This window comes from Diprion similis, chromosome 6 (genome assembly GCF_021155765.1).
Source record: "Diprion similis isolate iyDipSimi1 chromosome 6, iyDipSimi1.1, whole genome shotgun sequence".
NCBI lineage: Eukaryota > Metazoa > Arthropoda > Insecta > Hymenoptera > Diprionidae > Diprion > Diprion similis.
The window spans coordinates 17244881-17260857 of record NC_060110.1 but is presented as its reverse complement, the minus strand read 5'-3'; the positions used below and the strand labels follow the sequence as shown (position 1 = coordinate 17260857).

Genomic DNA, 15977 nt, shown 5'->3' with positions numbered 1-15977 from the left:
CACCCGTCAGTATATAAATTAGGCAACCATTCAGTGTGAAGTGAAAGTAAATTATGCAGATCTTTTTCCGGTCGTGCCGTATCATCTCCTTATCGGGTATATTTAACAGTCGTAAGATTTCCCATGATTTTTTTTTTTGTGGGAGGGGGGGGGGGGGGGTGGAGCAAAGTGTGAGAAAATCAATTCACGGTGCGACGTCGGCAGTTGAAGTTTTAAGAAAAGAATCGCAACCGCTGAGTGCTTTCCGTCGTACCAACTCGGATTAATCGGTAACCCGCGGCAGGAGTTGATTTTCTTGAAAAGTTCATTTACGCCCGATACGCAAATAATATGAAAAATATCAGTTCAACTTACCAAAGATGGCAATCAGTTATAACGAAAGAATCAACATTTTCGTAATTCAAATAAATGGTGTTTCTACGTAATATAACATAAATTATTGTTACAACTGCACTTTTTGATCGAATAAAGGAACATTTCCTTATATCGAAACATCATTCTGTCTCCATATTTTATTGCCATATTTGATAAATTTAAAAAATGTTTCCTTTGCGCAAAAGGAAGTATAAAGAATTTCGTAAAAAATGAAGCTGTGCCAGAAATAATGTGGTTATAAAATAAGAACAGCGTCCTACAGGTCTTGGGCCCGCAGGGAACGTGAGAAAATGGGCGAAAGTGAGGCGCGGGAATCGAGGAACAGTTGGACTGAAAATGAAAAGCCCGCAGCTGTCCGTGTGTTCGTCAGACCGCAAAAAAGGAGTGATAAGAAAATAAAGGAAGAGAAAAGAAGAAAAGAATAGAAAAGATCTCTGCAGCGGCTGAGGAAGGAACGGGTAAGACCGATGTCTTTCGGCTGGGGAATAAAGAGAGGAAGAAAAAGATTCAAATCGAATGCAGTTATTTCCCTAGGCTCCTAAAATTGGCTTCATCATAGTCTTCCCATTTCGCCCCTAGACTGCTTCATTCTCGACGAATCAAAACCTGCCGTCAGTTTTTCACCCATTTTTTATTTTCTGCTCAGAGTTTCTCGGCACAGAGTTTTATTTCTACGATTAAGGGGGTAGCAGGTTGGCCAAAAATCGAGAAGCTCGTGCATCGAGTCTTTGTCAAATTATTGTATTCGTAAGTTACAGAGATCTCTTTGCGAATATAAAAATAGAAAGTACTGTAATTATAAACGAAAGCATATAGAGGTTGATTCTTTATTTCAAATTGCTTCCAAGTGGTTGAAAATTTAGTAGATTTGTTCGATTTCACTCTAGGGTGGCTTATTTTATTCAGAATAAAATGGAATTTCTTTTTTTTTCACTATTGAAAAAGTGCTTCAGTGAATTTATCGCAAATATTGTTTTTTTAATAAAATGAGACGTCATAGAGTGAAATCATACGAGTCTGTTAGATTGTTAACTATTTTGAAGTAATTTTAAGTCAACAATCGATATCGTAAGCTTTTGTTTATAATTGCAATATCAATAAGAATCATTGTGAAATTAATAATAGTTATATAGTGTTGATTCTTGGCCAGCCAATTATCTTCTCACAACGACATCATTTCTAAATAAACAAGCTCCTCACGTTTCACAATACTCTTTAGATCCGTCGCAGGTACGTGAAACGGGCGTTGAAACGACTCAAAGCCGTCCGTTGTAGGAGAAGCAAAGAGACGAAAAAAGGAAGACAGAAAAGAAGAAAGAAAAAACAAATTGTGAACGAATTTAAGCGTCGCAGACGCGTAACAACGATCCGCGTTTCCTGACGCAGCGGGACACTTTTGCACCGTCAGAATGTTCAAAAAGTCATATGTTAGGCTGTAGGTAATGACAGGAGCGAAAGTGTCTAAAAAGCTTTCCGTACATACATCAAACACCACCCCGTAGAAGGGTCTGCAAGGGCAAAGTGGCCGCCCGGGGCAAAGTGAACTTTTTGAATACGCTTCTTTTTTCTACGTTTCCGCATAAAACACACCCATTTCCGAACAATTTTTCACTCTTGTTTTATTATCCACCCGGAGTTCAGAATAGAGCACCCGCCATTCTGCCCGAGGAATTATATCGAGTGCAGAAAAAAGATCAAGCTGTTCTTTGCTAAAATGCACGAGCAAAGTTTTTACCATCACGAAGAGGTATTTTAATAGACTGTGACACGGTGTGAACATGGAAACGAATTGGTAATTACTCCGACATCAACGAGTCTTTAATAACAAAAAAACGCAATGAAATATTCTAAAAACATTGTCATTAAATTGTGAGATACTTGTTCGACGTTCAAATGATCCAAAGATCCGAGATAATTCATAAATGATCGGAATTTCTGACCGCCATAAGTTGCAGAAAGTAAGTGGATGAAAGTTTAAGCGTGTTTCTAGTTACGAGCGTATTGCTTGAGTGCTAAATTTTTCACGTCAGAAATGGTGTTTGATAAAATTTGACGACTGAAGATGATTGTTAAAAATCGCATTTCCCGAATTGGTCAATTCTTAAATTTTCAGTTCAGTGAAGCTACACAATCAGGTCATCCAGCCGCACGCCTCGGACCTCATCATCGGTTGCCACGAAATTGAGTGTACAACACAACACAGCGTCGATACGTGTATAAAATTCGAAGACAAATATTGTCGGATTGGGAATATCGGTGAGTTTCTTATTCAACACAGTACGAATCTTGTACGTGGCAAGATGGAGGAATCGGGGCGTCGCTAACGATTCGTTCGTGTCGAGAATGATCAACCTGCAAACCGATGAGATCGCTAAGGGTTTAATTATTATGCGTCGAGGGCATCATCGGCAACGACTCCACTCCCCTCTCAATTATTTATCGCAACGATTCCACCCCCGATCTCTCCGCTTTAATGTACGACTTCGCCAAGTACCCAGAATAATAATTATGTATCGAGGCGTAATTTTAATTACTCGACAAACTGAACGCCGCCCCACGCATTCGTTTACCTACAGCCGGCGAATATCCGCGGCTGGTTTCGAAAAGACCGAGCAGCTGCCATATCACTCAGCGCCACCCTAATTCTCCCATTAGTTGGATAAATATTGAGGGCCACTTGAATATACATGGGGGGGTAGGATTTTTTGACAGAGTATCGAGGCTACGTCCAAACGAATTCCGCTTCATCCAAATATATAATAGACTGATTAGATTAATTGCCCAATACCATCTCAAATGGTTCGATTCAAGACTATTGACGAGTGTATTTATCCGGAAGAGAAATCTGGGGTTTGATATCAGAGAAGAGAAAAGCTTCGAATGGCAATTACAGCAATAATGCTTCAAGTGATCGATGACGTTCCATTAGCAAAATCAATAAAGAATTGATAGGTAATTTCTCGGGGGTGTGAGTCGTCAGTCGCTGCATCGCGACAGCCGAGCATAAGGATATGAATCGAATGATTTTAAATCCATGGTTAAAAATCGTACGAATATGCAATTACTTGCCTGCTGGTGATCACGTTCAGGTATTTCCAATTCTGCTATGAACAGAAAGCCGTTGGCAACATCACCTCTAGGTCACCGTCACACAGGAAATTATTATTTAAACTGGACTTATACTCGACCCGTCTATACCCAAGTAGGTATAGATCATCGTGTAAGTTTCACACTGAAAATCGTAGAGCTTGCTTGCGTATAATATCTCGTACCACCGACTTCACTTCCGACGTATGTTCTTCAACGATATTCACTACCGCATAATATTACACAATATATGTATACGTAGTTTCATATAACCCAGAGGTTTTTCCCTTATTCTCTTTTCTTGATTAACAAATTACTTTCTTTATCCTACTTTAACCGATCAGATTCCAGAAATAGGCGAATTATATGTCACCACATATCACTACAAATACACAACCGGTGTAGCAGGTATACGTATACTCGTATATCATATATATATATATATATATATACACACATATACGACGTTTAAGGTGTGGGATTAAAGTTTTCAACACATTGCCTTGAAGATAAGCGTCAGCATTTGAAAGGATTTAACGATATTATACCGATCATCCGTACGCGATCCTCTCGCTTCACGTTCACCGCCATGGAGCCTACATGTCGTAATACGTGTTACTGACATCCTGCGAAGTGAACGATCCGTCTGACACGCACAGTGTATGCATAAGCGCGAAGGAGTCACCGACTAGAGGACGCTCGACGATTCCGTAAGTGCCCCATGACTTCGGGGGGCGTCGCGGCTTAAATTCTACCCCCGCACGAAAGGGATCCCTGCGACACGTAAGGCGATGACGTCGAACGCGCCCCTGTGCTTTCGGCTGAACAGCCCCGACCAGACTGGACTTTTTCCCCCCGACGACGCCCCCCACCCCCGCCCAAAAGCCGGCGTCGCGACGCCACTGCGCACCGGGCGGGTGGCGCGCATGCTTTCTACCCTCGGACAGACCGCAGGAGCAAAAGATGAAAGGAGACGAGCTGCACGCGGTGACTCGCGAACGCAAATCCGTTGCCCTTGACGGAATTTTACATTTATTTATTCATCCTGATTTCTGTACACGGGACGCACGATTGTTTATTTTCATTTCTTGTTGTTTGTTGGTTTTGTTTTATTTTATTTCATTTTTTTTTTTTTTTTTTTTTTTTTCTATTTGCCCTGTTATCGTTCTTCTCAATTGGCTGTATAGACTTGATTCTCACTGTCTGTCAGCGACAACGAATCGATATCATTAATTCGCATGTGAATTGAAAAGTGGGTCGATCTTTTCGACGATTGGTGTTATAATTTAATTTTCTTAGGCAATAATTTTTTTTTATTTACCCTTTTTTTTTTGTCCATTTTCTTTCGTCACTTTTGAACGCTGTATATCAAACCCTGGTTTCATCTTTGCGTTTGAAATCGGATTTCTATCTATCTGGATCATTATTATCAACATCTTCGTCCTATTTGTGTCGTTATCACGCTCCATTCAATCAATATTTCTTCAGCAGAGGTGAACGTGATCATGCGACTGCTAGAATAATATTATGGTAACAACGAAGTCTGTACCTAATGTCTTTGTTGTTTTCTCCTTTTGTTTACTTTTTTTTCTATCAATCTTCTTCAACTTTCCGACAACGATCATCTTTGATGCCGCAGTTGAACATTTCGCAATGTAGAAAGTGCATTTCAAGTTAAATAATTATCGATCCTTGGACGAAATTACAATTCATTTGCTAATCCTTGCATATTTTACATTACGCAAATTATTATTGTCATCCGTTGAAAAGTAAATTGCGTTCGATTAGTGAAGTGCGAAACACTTGGGCTATTCCAAGTATGCAATTTGGTTCATTTACTCTCTCTTTCTCTCTCTCTCTCTCTCTCTCTCTCTCTCTCTCTCTCTCTCTCTCTCTCTCTCTCTCTCTCTCTGTACATATCGGATTTGATTGAGTTAATTCAAAATGAATCATTCGTACGTTGTGATTAGTATTTCTGTAAACCGACGAATGAATTGAGTGAGTGGAATTTTGCCGGTGAAACTGTTGACGTTTACCGCGCTTATTGATTGTTTAAATATTGCTGGAATCAGCTTGAATCGTGTTACAATAATATTCGTATATCAAACTCTGAATATCGCTTCTGTCTATTACGCATAAATTTATACATTCCAGATTACACAAATTAACAGTGACGTAATTAAAATTTCATTTATGATTGGGAAATCTCAACAATTTTGAAAAGGTCAGTCGATACAAATTTCACAAATGTTTCTCTGCTACTCCGTCAATCTGACTTCAATCAATCGATCAAAGACCTTTTCAAAACGTCTATTTCCTTCTTAGCTTTCAACGCATGGAACGAAAAATCTACACGTCGCTCGTGTATAAGACGAGCAGATGCATTCGTCACTGCTTGAGCATAGATTAAACAGAAAAACTTCTTCGCGTCAGAACAGAGTTTGAAAATGGTCGTAACTTGTCGCGTTAAAATATTACGAAGAACGTCATTTGGTCTCGGGGAGCATTGAGTTACCTCGATTATACAAATTGTACAACCTTATGGGGATATTCAGAAAATTACTGTGAAAATTGAGCGGGTTAAGCTGACTGGAATTAAAGCCGTGGCTAAGCTTACGGACAGATTAGACCGCGGGTTACGTTGACCTCGTTTGAGCAGAACTAACTGAGCCGTGAACTTTGCCCACGAGGTAAACGTGCAACGATGGCTGTTGTACATGTGTGTTATACGTGCGGGAGTAAAAAGCCGCAATTTCATCAGGCTTTTCTTGTTCTGCTAAAGAAGATGCATGGCCGAACGAGACGCGTCGTTAAGCATGCTTCATGCTTCATGCTTCGGCAGCTTATCATTCAAGGTCGCGTCTACGGTTGGAACTTGAATTGTCGCTCTTTTTCTTAATTTTACAGTATAAAAGATCACTGCGCAGTCTGGCTCGGTACGTGGTGTAGTTTTTACGATCTCTACCCTCCGCACACTCGTCCAAGCTCTTCGCTTCTCCCCGCGAAATTGATGGCGAACATCAGCAGGGCTCTTTCCAAGAAGGAATACCATTTATTCTAAGCGCAAGATTTGCAGAAGTGACGTGTGTCGCCAGATCCCGCTACTCGGGAGATAAATACGAATATATACTTACGTGTGTGCAGGACCTTCGAGTCCCGTCGGGCCATACATACCCACGGACACCTGCCGCAGTTCGCAATTTTCTGTCAGATAAAACTTTGCCTCGGTTCAACCAGCGTACAACATTCATTCTCATATTTTCGATGGTTACATATTTCATGCTACGTCTGGTCAAACCAGATCGTCAGGACTAACGGAAGTTGAAACAAGCGTGCATTACTTTGCTGCAGGATAGTTGAAACATGTGCGATCGCTTTCGGTTCCTGATAAAGAAATTCCCTGCAGAATTCGTATCAATTCGTATTCAATTGAATGGAGAATAATCACACATATGATTCATAAGTTTCTGAATACACGACAGTTTTGCCCAACTTTTAGGAGACACAATTTTATTTTCTCTTCCACAGGATGTTCGCTTTCATACGATGACTTATGTTATCGTTTCGGTCATTCAGCAAGCAAATTCCTTCCTATCCACGGTTAATTCTAAAACCCATGTAAATGAACTGAGAGTTAATAATACTCGGAATAGCGACGTCAGTGAACCAAAAAATGAAGTTTCCAGTGGCCAGAAGCGATAGCCAGGTAATCAGAAATTTGCGATCGTACAGATCAGGATGAGCATGATCGGTGCCAGTTGTCCAGCAGAAGATTAACGCCGATAATCTTCACAAGGCGAAGTTTACACTGATAGTAATTACGAGGATTCTAGCCACGAGTCCAAGGGCCGGACAGCCGGCACCACCATCAGTTATTCACGACGCACTCCAACCCTTCATTGTTTTTCAACCCCTAAGGGGTGGCCCTTCGGCCCGACTTGAAAGACCGGCGTACGACATCTGCGGGGTCGAGGGAGGGGGGGGGGGGGGCTGCAGGGACAGGAGGAGAGAGAGAAAGAGAGAAGATTGTTTAGGACAGTGGTTCAAGTGCGTCACGAAAGCCGGAACATGCACTATTCAGTCGACTGCTGCAGCGTGCGAGCCGCCATTCTGCATCCGGAGTAGAAAGGGTGGACTTTCAAAGTTCACCACGTCGCGTCGCTCAGTTGTTGGCGGCTGCATTTTCTCTCTCTTTCTCTCTCTCACTCTCTCTCTCTCTCTGTTCTCTGTCTCGAGGGAATCTCGAGCTCGATTCTTCAGGAATTACCCTCCTTCTGTATATATTGTCGTTTGAGTTTTCAGTTCGTGGAATAAAATTTATAAAGACAGAACTGGGTCTCTTTCGCTCGCGTGAACAAATAAACGATTCCCTTTACGATCCTCGCTCAGCGAAATTTTATCTCTTTTATCCAAACTTTATGCACCAATTTTCATCCCATATCTTATACCCTGTATAGATGCATTTCGTTCTCCGACTTACGTCATGCCTTGTCTCATGATCTTAACTCGGTAATACCTGCATTTCGTTTTCTTGCAACGATCATTTAGAACTAAACAAAGTCTAGGCGTACAAATTGCGAGAAGGGTTTTTTGTTCAGCTAACTGTTGCCAATTTCCTTATCGGTAACAGTGGAAACCATGCATGCAGAAGAGAAACCGCGTAACAATGAATTCTCGCGTATTTCTCAAGATTAGTTGAATCGTAGGTCTGTTCAATGGTGCACGAAAACACCGAATGTACGTGCTTGTAAGATTCTAGGGAATGTATTTATCACCGAGGAATTTACAGAGTATTATATGCCTACAGTTCGGCCTCTGCTGTGCATTGTATACAATATAGTAAACACCTTATACTCTAGCTCTGTGTTTTCGGTGGTTAAACTGGGTTTATGGGTTACGTACCATGGTAGCATATTAGGAGAATCTACCCGCTATAACACCGCCGCTGTTTATTCGATGAAACAAGTTTTATCGTGATATCAACATGAGTCTTGCCTTTAAAAGGATTTCAGTACGCGGCCGCATGTATTGATGCAAATTTACAATGTAACATCCAGAAACGACCGTCGATAAAAACAGTTCCAATATCATATCATATTTCCCTGCAAAAATCTACGACAAAACTGGTGCTCATCATCATTCACTGTCAAGTGACACTGTATTCCTTCCGTGAAGAGCGAATGAATTGACTGTAATTGATGTCTGGACGGAAACTCCGAAATAGGGCTTCAGTTTAATCCTGTATCAATTCACCAACGTAACGTGGCTTGCAGGTGTCGTCCGCAAACCCGAGTTAAAAATGGATCAAGGAGGGTAATCGATACTGATGATTTGTAAGGCTGGTGCTCGCCGGGTGGCTTAGGGGGCGGATGAATATCGGGCCAGAAGATGGCCTCGGCTTGGAAGTAATGCCGACGACGTGGGGCCATCAAATGCGATTCAGGCAGGTCAGGAGCCCCTGCAGGCTCGTATTAAAAGTTAATGCTGGCCAACGCCCGCATACATAATAACCCGCGGTGCATAAGTGCATCCACCATTTGTCAAGCTTAATCTCGAACCGCCAAGTAAGCTCCGCAATCCGACCGCATGATGTCACGGATTTCTCTAACTACTCAAAAACTTATTCAAGGGATTCGAGAACTGAATCAGGTTTGTGTGAAATGCTTCAGAATTTCACAACGTCATTCGTGATCTGAACCAATTACTACCCAAAACTGTGAATATATATGATGTGTATCATATGTATTATGCATGTACCTACTATATATGTCGACTTTAAACGCTGCAGTTCTCTGCACTTTCATGTCGCCGACAACTTGGGGCAAAGCAAAGGCACGGCGGCGTATCAATTCGTGGTTTATTATTAACTGCGATTCGTACCGCACTTTGCTCTCCGTAAAGACATATCTATGCGGAAATGTTCACTGCTGCATATGTGTGCCAACGTATGCATACACGGTGTGCTATTCGGGTGAGATATGCTGTCAAATCACAGGAATGACTCGGTGACACAAGATGGTCAGTTTGATACACCAATTTCGTAAAGTCAGAAGTGACGATCATTTTTTAATTGACATAATCAAGTGTATCAACTGTAAGAAGCATCGGAGAATAACATTTAAATCGATTTTTTCAACAAAGAAACCAAGACTGTGAAGATAAAGTGAAAAAAGGTGTGAATTTCTCTTTATCTAAAGTGCCAACCGTTACGTTCATACTGACATTCATTCTACGGGATGGTTGCTCTTCTCTGGTTCTTTCAAACCGGACACTCTGTATGTATCCGAATGCACATTCGGAGAAGATGGGGCATAAGTTTAACATGACATGTTCTGTGGGAAATGGTAAGGGCGTCTAGAGCGCGGATACTAGCTGGGTGGGTTAGAATACACAAGACTAGAGACGCAGGTTGCAATTCTGGGGAAGAGTAGCGTTATTGCATTCCTCCTGGTAACCGCGCCTGGCCCTGACCCCACGTTTCCCGAAGAACAGCCCATCCTGGCGCCTTCGTCTGGGAGAAATTCTATTTCCCTCGCGTTAAATTGCGCTAGGAGGAAATATCCGAAAGTCAATGGCGTATATATCTGCGACACACGAGAAGTAGGGAGTTATAGATTATTTCGAGGAAAGATCAGAGGAAGGCTTCCGAGTGTCATTCGACGAATTGCTCTCCCTGTCGCTTCGCCTCGTTTCCAGGGGTAATTGCAAGCCGAGGAATGTCGACATCGGGATTCCAACGAGTTCATTATCAGCCGAGTTTATACCTCAGGGCCAGGGTCTTGGAACTCGAGTTCTACCCGGCGATGAGATCGGGTGACCAATCTCGGGTTATTCAACATCGGATTAGTTAGAAGCGCAAAGTCAATTGCAATGCATAAAAGTCCGCCGGGAGCCGAGGCAGCCAACAAACATCCACAGATACGTACATAGAACTTTATCCAAGTTATTTTTACTGGAAACTTTCCATCTTCAGATTGCTTCGCGATATGTATACTGGATTCGAAAGACCTATACCGAGAAATATGAGGTAGAATTCTCCACTTTTCAATCGGTACACAGTGATGAAAACTAAGATTAAATCATCAGAAAGTGTCCACGTGACATCCGATATTGACGATCATTTCCTTCCCCCCGCACCCCATTCTCCTCATATTTCTGATACGAATTCCATTTCAAACCTATCCGCTGGACGTGTGTTGTTGACGTAAAGATGATATTTCACATCAATTTCCAGCATGTCTAGAAAATTTAGTTGTAGAATCAACAGGCACCGTCTAGATATATTGCTTTTTCAATTTTCATACTTTGTCCGAGGATCAACTTAATAAACATTACATCACATTACATTCAACAACCATTCACGCGACAAGTACGCGAATTGGACAGTTTGAATTTTTGGCAAGGACTGCAGCGATGGAGGAGAAGTTGGAAGCGATGAACCAATGAAACGTAGTTGATGAAGAAGAGAGAAGAATTAGTCGAGCTTTTAGGATTCGTTTACTGATTATACGGGAAAACCTTGGCAGGTAGTACAAAGAGAGCTTGGGCATAAACAATGCACAGAGGGAAGCGGTGCACTAAAAGGTTTTTTGCACCCAAAGGTCTAAGTTCCAGCATTGAAACTTGTTAGAGATTATCGATCAACGTTCGAACGCAAGAAAAACCGGGAAAGTTCCAAGTATTGCAAATACTTTTTCCGCGTCTGGGAATCCGGGGGGCATGTAGCGTAGTCGGCAGTCCTGCAGCGGTTTCCTGCCTCGCAGGAAGCAACAAGAAACCAACTCGAAAACAACTTTAAAGTATTCCGACCGCCGCAACCAGCGACACCACCTCCCAACACCAACTCTCCAAACCCTCCCTCAAGTCCATGCACCTTCTGTTACTTCCATCGTCGAGTTCCCGGCGCCAGCCAGCGCAGCGTCAACGCGACATCCGGCAGATCGTCCTTCCGTTGCTTACGTCGGTAACAGCTTTCACATCCTCGATTTCGTTAAGGTGTCAACGAAGCCACGCGATCAGGTCAGGCTTGTTAGACATTTCGGCTGAAAACGGCTTCAATCTTTCACTATCTATCGCGTGAGGAAGTTCTACCAGCCAGGACTACTTGAAAATTGAAGGATACTTTAAATGGACGCGGTAGTTCATCCGCAACGCGAATCAGGTCAACTACGGTAGCGCCAAAGGTCACGTTGTATTCGGGTTTGATTATCCCCTAAAGGTATCGGGGTGTTTAATCGTTGTTAAAAATTGACGAGAGATTCCGCAACTAATTGCATCGAGCTTCGGAAATGCGTTACAATGTGGACAATGTGGTATAATAACATGGTCGATACTACGGTGTGTAGTAGGAAGTTTGTCATTTGACAAATTGGAACACCGTCTAGCTTGCTTGTGTGGGAACTTACTTACCAATTACAGTTTATACTGAACTTAGCGTGATTTCGATCCACTTGAGAATCGCGGAAAAGAGGCAGTGAACTGATTTCTACAATTTGTATGTATTGAATTTTTCTTTTTCCTGTAAAGTACGGTGCCTGTATCTGTTATAATGCAGCGATTTCCGTCCCGGATGCACATTGTATTCATTTATTCCTCTCGCAACGCCGCCTCGTGAAATTTAAGCGGTTAGTGAAAATGCATATACTTTGGCAAGAAAGTCAAAGATGAGATGAAAACTGTGTATTAAGTATTCTAAGTTGAGTATAAGCGGGAAAGTGTATTCCATTTAAGCGCCGAATTAACATGTATTCATGTGCGATCAACATTTGCATGAATATTGTACTCATTTTGCATAAGGCAGAACCCTTTCGGGTAGTAAGCTTCGAAGTTTAGCTGTGGTCTACCACCCGATTTCCAACTCTTCAACTTTTGGCGCTCTGCTCGCGTTTCAAGGAATATTATACGTCAGCAGTGCGATGTAACAAGAAGAACGAGTAGCTTTCATCCGCGTTCAAGTGTCCTGATTAACCGGTTTCTTACGTGAAACTTTATTCATGATAGATGACAGAAATGACCGACGAAAAATTTTTAATTCCTGGACCATTAAAAATCAACATTTCCGCTTCTTACTCCGGCGTTATATTTCCGAAGACATTCCAAGAACCAATCTGGGAATATCGAATCCGAGAATAATTCTTAACGTAACGAATCCGCCGATTGGATAACGGAAGTGATATTTGGATGACGGTGCAGGAAAACGCGAAGACAGAAAATGGACACGCTTAGGCCAAGCATATGGCTAACCTTTCGGAAGGACACCCGAGTGTCTAAGAATGAAATCCGGCACGGACATTAATCCGAGCTGTCCACGTACTGCGCAAGACGTTCAGCCGTTGAGTGTCCGAAGAGGTTTCAACAATTTTGCAGAGAACTTTCACCCCGTCGCCAAGATGCGTGAAGAGATCTGCAGCGGCAAGTTGTAAAAGCTTAGCAACACTGTCTCACCCCCATTACCAGAGTGAAACAGAAACTCGTCGCGATAATTGGTAGAATAACATTTTCCCGGATAATTATAGTTCGAAGTGAAGGCATGCAAGCTCCGCGCTAAAGAAAAATGTGAGTCCTTCATTTTTTACTGACAAGTAATACAAGGCAATGTTATTTTCGAAAAGTTAATGCAACTATGTCGTGTTAAATTTCACCACTGATCGATCTCGATCTCGCTCAATAACTAATTAGCATGTTCGATTTCTGCGGTGGAAAACTATCCAGGAACTGCACGAAGTTTTCGATTACCTTTACGGTTTTTACTTTGAAACTTTGAGAAATTAGCAAAGCAATTGATAAACCTGCTGGAGGAAAAATTATGGTTTGATATGATCGTGATCGTGTGGGATTTTATAATAATAATAAGCGAGTGACGAAGACGGAGATCTGCAGGATGAACAGTCGACGGAGTGACATTTGTCGGAAAGTTACCGAGCGACGAGTTGGAAAGTAACCGAATTCGAGGTGGGCTCTAGATCAAAGGGGTTCCCGTCGAAGTGTCGCAACTGGTTACAGCTGAGCCGCGATCTTCTGGTAGCGAAGGCTTTTATTTCCTCTAGCAACAGGCGTCGGCGCCATGATTGGTGGAATTCAAGCGGAACCCGGAAGACTCCAGAAGGAAAAGACAGTCGTAAGAGTGAGAGGAAAAAATAGGTGGAAGAAGCTGGTTGAAAGGAGGAAACGGGTGAGAATAAAACGGGGTTTGAGGAGGAGGAGGGGGAGGAGGAGGAGGAGGAGGAAAAGGAAGAGGAAGTGACGCCGTTCCACCCCGTGCGGTATATAGAGGAGAATATCGACAACATTCGCCGATAAAACGAAGGATCAATGCCTTTTCGTTCCCGAGGACTCGCGGCCTCGCCTCACTTCGCAGTTCCTGGCGAGTCCAAGTGCCGACGTGGAGATGCCCACCCTTTTCCATCGCTGTCCGCGTACAGTCACCCGAGCTATTTTCCTGTTCACGCCAAGTTCGCCGTGCTCTAGGCACGAGTCAATTTTACGCTCGACTGTATCCGATGTCATCAATTTTCACACGACGGTATCGGCAAAGTTTCCAAGAACGTTTTTCTGCTCCCGATATACGTGTATATACACGCAGGCTAAGTTTGTGCGAAAACAGACTGTACAAAACAGGGTGTTCATATCGATTATCGCAAATTTTGGTGAAGTATGTGCGAACCGACCTCCAAGATAATAATATTCTCTCTGCAAGTGAAATCGCGGCAGAGAATGAAAACGAGAGGGGAAAAGAAGTCGATTATTTTTTTACAACCAGCTGTTGCTCACGGCTGTGTTTATGCACTGATACCAAAACTTTTCAATATACGAAAATATCTACGTATACACACGTGTTATATATACATTATTAAACATGTATTGCTTCTATTTCGCAGACGATCCACCTACGCGGGATGATTATAATTATTATCGCGAATGTTTACCCGACAAGTCATTGTACAGCAAACATACATACGTATGTGTGGATAAGAAGGGAAGTTTGGCGGTGGGGCAACGGCTGCACAGCTCTGCGCCAGGGGAGATAAAACCCCCGTCGGGGTAATTAAGGGTTCGCGACGAACGACACCGTCGAGGGTTGAGAAATTGTAAGTTAGATTGAACGTGACTCGGATATACTCACGTGCTTCGGGTGTGGGTTGACGATTTTAGAGCTGCTGATGCCCGCCGCGTCTCTCACCTGTCGCACCTGAATATGTGTCTCAAGGTGCGGATGAGGGTTCGCCACTTCGCTATCACCTCCTCCTGCATCAGGTTGAAGCACATCGCTATCATGGCCATACCTGGAGCACAGAGATTGGAAACAATCATGGCGAAATTCGATCGGTAGACATTGATTTGGGGGATTGACTGCAGGTACAAGTATAAGCAGTGCTCGCGTTTCATGCTAATTGTTATTAATCGAGTGAGATCGAACGGCAATCCTTCTTGGGATTCAGCAAGGTACGTTTAGTTTTTTTTATTTTTATTTTCTTTCTCTTTGCCAAACGTTTATACCCTGCAGCAGGCGATGAAAAGTCGTTTTCAACCGGTGAATGTATCACATAGTACGGTATAGCTGTGCGTGAATAGCTTATGTGTTTATAGTTCCTGTCGTTTACAAATGGTCGATCTTATGCCACGATAAATAACAGCCAAGCTCGAGGTTTGAAGAACTAGGTAAACACTGCGGAGCGGGGAAATAAATTGGCTGAATAATTGAAATGCGAATTGGTTTACGTCTGTGATGATGTTCAACGCGTATATCCCATGGATGGAGGAGGTCTTTGGAAAAATATTCATCCGGTATAGTGGAACACCGGTTGGAGGAAAATGAAAGAAAAGAAAAATTATATCCCACGCGATACACTCGCACGTGGTGAGTCATGCAATGCGTTTCGAAGTAGATATATCGAAGGTTTATTAAGTGGCTAGAGTTAGGGATGCCGGCGGTGAGTTCGCGCGAAAGAAAAACACTGGTGAAATTCAAAATCGATGAATTTCAATCCCGCACCAGGCTGAGCTTACTCGTCGGAATGCCAACCCCGTTTCCGCTATTAGTCTTCATCTCTGTCTTGGAAAAAACGAGTTTTTTTCTCTGCTATTCTTTTTCCTTCTCACTCAGGCGATACGTTTTTCCGAAACATTTTCCACCCGCTTTGTTTCCCTTTGAGATTCGTTAATTAATTATTCGCGAGCAGGGCCTGAAGAGAATCAATTTCTACTCACGTGCCTTTGTAGGTATAAATTTAACCGAGACTTTGTGTAATCGAAAAAAATTTTTAGAAGTGGGCGAGCCATCGATCGCGTTGAATCTTGTTTCACAATCGTGAATATTATTTGCAAAAGCTTTTAACGAACCAGACACGCAAGCTTGCGGAAAACGCGTTGCGGATAAATTGCACAGAGCTCACACTGTGATTCGATGACGAAATTCGGCGAGACGTTCGCGTCTATTGTGCATTTCCGCAGTCGATGCTGGCCGGTATTCGATTGAAAATCGAAAGAAAGCGAAGGGAGGAAGGAAACACTTGCCA

The 15977-nt window shown here is 42.6% G+C and overlaps 1 protein-coding gene across 1 annotated transcript in view; it reads right to left on the bottom strand.

The window, feature by feature from the left end:
• LOC124407711 (two pore potassium channel protein sup-9) overlaps positions 1-15977 on the bottom strand; it is a 155222-nt gene that overhangs the window by 110309 nt on the left and 28936 nt on the right. The window contains exon 7 of the mRNA XM_046884133.1: positions 14585-14744. Coding sequence (XP_046740089.1) covers positions 14638-14744 — 107 coding nt within the window. The 3' untranslated portion in view covers positions 14585-14637. The remainder of the gene's footprint in view (positions 1-14584; positions 14745-15977) is intronic.